We start from the raw sequence: 3,987 nt of genomic DNA, 5'->3' as shown, positions 1-3,987 counted from the left end.
TTCAAAGGAGATGCAGGAAAATTTTCCCGAGTTCTTCAGAGTTTTCCCAGGAAGTGCCAGGTTGGTCATCTAGTTATAGATAATAGAGAATTAGTCAATGGCAGCTCTCGAACGTCAACAAAGAAATTTCATGAAAGGGGGAATTATACCAAAGAAATTGATGATCTCATGAATCATGCTTTGACATGAGGTAAACAAAGGAGATTCTCACTACCTTGACACAAACTTTAGTAGTTAAATAGCGTGACGGGACTAGTTTTAAATTCCCATATTTGTAAACTTAGGGTCTCAAGTATAATCTCAGTCATCTTTATGCCATCTTTTCAGGAAGCTATGGAAATAAACAAAATTATCTCACTATTTTATGGTGTGACCAAATGGCCTTCAGGTATGTCTGCCACTACATAATCACCTCTAATTAATGATAAACTTACTTATTCAGTTTACTAATGATAATATAACTAAAATTTATATTTGATTTCATTCCTGGTTTACTACAGTTCTTGAGTATTAATTGCATAACATTTTTACATTTGAAATGTTGAAAGACAGTGCCTGAAACAACTTGGTGACATTTCATTGTCAGCAACCTCTGAGTTCTAAGTATAAAGATCCATATTAGGCCTTTTTAGTACTCCTCAGCTTATATAAGAGCTGCTTGTATCAGCTTGTATTATGTTGGCATAAGGCCGCCATAACCTAGAACAACACCAACAGCATCCGTAATACTTTACATGGCGTGTCTTGGTTATTCCAGCTTTCCCATTGTCCATTTTTCTAATCGCATTTACAACTCCATTCGCCTACCCCGATCCTCTCTTATCTTATCCTATCTTGCAAAGTAAACAGCAGTATTTATTCACTATTCAGACCAAGGTAATGTACAAACTCACCTTACTCACACGTATATACAACAGGTCCGGTATCAAAAACTATATTTGTTATATCTCACGCAAGTATACAACAGGTTTGATGTAAAATTCTACAACTGTCTTATCTTTTACAGGAAAGTAACACAACCAATGCAGAACTATTGGATACCAGCAGTAGCAGTTATTTGTGGTTGTTGCGCTGTATACACTTACACAAAGGTCAGAGATCACGCTTATACTGTAAATAGCAATCACAATAATACTGGTAATAATATGCAGTACTTACTTCCTGGTGATTCACTTACCATTAAATTTTGTACCATCCATAAAGCAGCCAAGCATTAACACGCTTAATCAGTTTTCCACAGTATAAGATAAAAGGTTCTGTGTGTGTCAACTTACCTTTATTCGTAGGTTTTGGTTCAGAGAGAACTTGTCACGGCAGAACTTCTACACCGAATCCGAGGTCCCCTGCACAGTGACGATCGTCAACTGATTGCTGTTGTGAAGGAACATTTCATCCTTCCTCCTTCGTTGTTGCCGTACAACTTAGCAAAACCGCAAGACTTGGGATACCACGAACATTCAAAGGGAGACACTTGGATTTTTATACATACTTTTTTGGAAACACTTTTCACTAATGAGCCTCCTGGATTCTTCGTGGAGGCAGGCGCCTTGGATGGGGAGTTCCTGTCTAACACACTCTGGCTGGAGCAGACTCACGGATGGACTGGACTGCTAATCGAACCAGATGAGGCCAACTTCTTTCACTTGCAGAACAAGCAAAGGAAATCGTGGCTCATCAATGCATGTCTTTCACATGATATTTTTCCAAAGGAGGTGGTTCATGTCACTCGAACGGTAAGAGAAGGAAAGGAAAGTGAGGGCATTCCCTGGTATACTCGCGGAAGCGCACACGAACTGAATGTCGAAGTTGTGCCAGAAACTTCTCTGCTCGCTTTATTGTCTGAGGAAACTTACTCCGTAGCACAGTGTTTTCCATTAGAAACCTTACTATTGGCACTTAACGTTTCCACAGTCGACTTTCTGTCACTCGATATCCAAGGACGCGAGAAAGATGTACTGAGGACTGTCTCGTTCTCGAAAATCAAAATAAGGGTCATTGCCGTAGAAATAGTGGAGAGCAGCGTCGACCAGAGTTTCATAGATTTCATGGAAAGAAATGATTATGTGCTGCTGAACAAGGAAGCCCTTCCTCGTTCAAGAGATCATATTTATGTAAGAAAAGATGACTCGCGTTTGCTGCAAAACTTTAAAAAATTGTCTTCAAATGGGATTGACCAAAATGTTCTTGCATCAAATACGAAATACGAAAAATGAAAAGTAAGGTGTCAGCACTGTTACAAATGACGCGACACCTTAGGAGATGAGATGTTAGACAGTTATTACCTTGATGACAATAAACTGAAAATAGGTGTAGACGCCTATATCTGTTGTTTAGGTAACACAGATGATCGTACAGTTAACTTACCTGTAGGGTTGGTAGACGCGATCGAGCGGCCTCTCTCTCTCTCTCTCTCTCTCTCTCTCTCTCTCTCTCTCTCTCTCTCTCTCTCTCTCTCTCAGGAATATTAAACCCTACATCTAGCTTGTGGAAATTAAACCCTGTTGACAAAAAAGTTTATTCTGCAAATCTAACATATGACAGGTTAAAAATGATAAATGAGCATACTACTAAAATGGAAAGAAAAAAAGGTAGATGAATGTCTTCCCAACATTTTATCAGTCACAAGAACTATAAGTGGGATTCTTCCCATCTCAACCCCCAAAAACTATTCAGTCTCCATTCTAACCTTATGTCTTAAGTCGCCAGTTCACTTAAGTGGCTGCATCCCATAGTGGTCATGATCACTTGTAGGTGTGTCTATACGTGACTATGCATGCATGTGCATGCATGACTATCCATGACCATGAAATATCTCTAGAGAGAGAAATTATCTCCCATTAGAATTAAAACCAACTTAGTTCACATTAACACCATTACACCACAGAGAGAGAAATGCTAAAAGAAATTATAGCAAAATGATAAGCCACTAAAATGTTAATTTACTGTTTTATCTTAACACTCGCCCTTTCAGCAGGTGACCCGAGCTTGGTCCTTCCACTGTGCTGCTTCCAAACGAAATGTATCACATATTTCCCCAGTTCCAAGTACTTACCCTAAAAGCCACTTCTCATCGCACACACAAATCCCTTCTTCCTGACACACCCATAGTATTGTTGGGCATTCGGTTCTAACCAGATAAAGCTTCTAGAACATTCGAGACAAATGCTGGTAAGAACTTCCGTTCACGTGTTGCTGACACGGCTGTATGCAAAGGTGACATTTCGTTCGAGGACCCCGTGCTGAGTATGCAGATCGTCAGGCATTCACCTATGCGCAGAATGCCGCAAAGCACTGCATTGTCGCGTAGTGCCAGAAACATATACATTATAGGAATAATGCTTATATGAACTTTAAGAAAATATATAGTACTGGAGGCTACTGCGCTCCAGAGAATGACGTGTTCCGACGTGATCAGGATCGTAAATAAAAGGAAGAAATTAAAAAAGAATAGCTATGTAAAACAACTTGTGGTGAAAATGCTCACAAACAAGGAAGGGAATTAAAAGTCTTTTAAATTTCATTCTTGTCACTCTATGGACATTTTTCCTGAGGGAAGGTTTATTTAGCCTCTGTTGTTCAGTTGGCTTCACTGCCATCTTCAGGAGAAGAGATACAAGAGTTAATGAGCGACTGCGACTGGGGACTTACATGCAATGTAGATATTCTTAGTCTTATCAAGTTAGGGAGCAACGCCTGTCAAAAACAAAGATCAACTTCAAAATATAAGTTCAAATCACTAGGATAAACAAACTCACATGTGATTTTACAAAGGGAATTCTTTCACAAAGAATTATCTTTTGGGTAGGGTTAGTGCGCCAAGAGACTGATGCAGGAATGTGCAGAGTCGCAGGTAAACTTATGACTAGCTGATAAATAAACTCGGTGCTATCACCTACGATATTAAATGTATTACTTCTTTGTCTAACTAAAGAAGATTTGATTACGAGAGGCAATACAACAATAACAGGCAAGATGCATCCAGAGATA

General features: G+C 39.3%; 1 protein-coding gene across 1 annotated transcript; it reads left to right on the top strand.

The window, feature by feature from the left end:
* The first annotated feature begins 377 nt into the window (after nucleotides 1-377).
* On the top strand, nucleotides 378-2,213 carry LOC136846294 (uncharacterized). The gene is made up of 3 exons (XM_067117097.1): nucleotides 378-388; nucleotides 1,007-1,091; nucleotides 1,287-2,213. The coding sequence occupies exons 1-3, from the start codon at nucleotides 378-380 to the stop codon at nucleotides 2,211-2,213; spliced, it is 1,023 nt and encodes a 340-aa protein (XP_066973198.1).
* The last annotated feature ends 1,774 nt before the right edge of the window (nucleotides 2,214-3,987 follow it).

The sequence above is a fragment of the Macrobrachium rosenbergii genome, chromosome 15, assembly GCF_040412425.1.
Source record: "Macrobrachium rosenbergii isolate ZJJX-2024 chromosome 15, ASM4041242v1, whole genome shotgun sequence".
In the NCBI taxonomy this organism is placed as follows: Eukaryota; Metazoa; Arthropoda; class Malacostraca; order Decapoda; family Palaemonidae; genus Macrobrachium; species Macrobrachium rosenbergii.
Note: the sequence above shows the minus strand (reverse complement) of the source record. Positions and strands in the feature narration are given on the sequence as shown.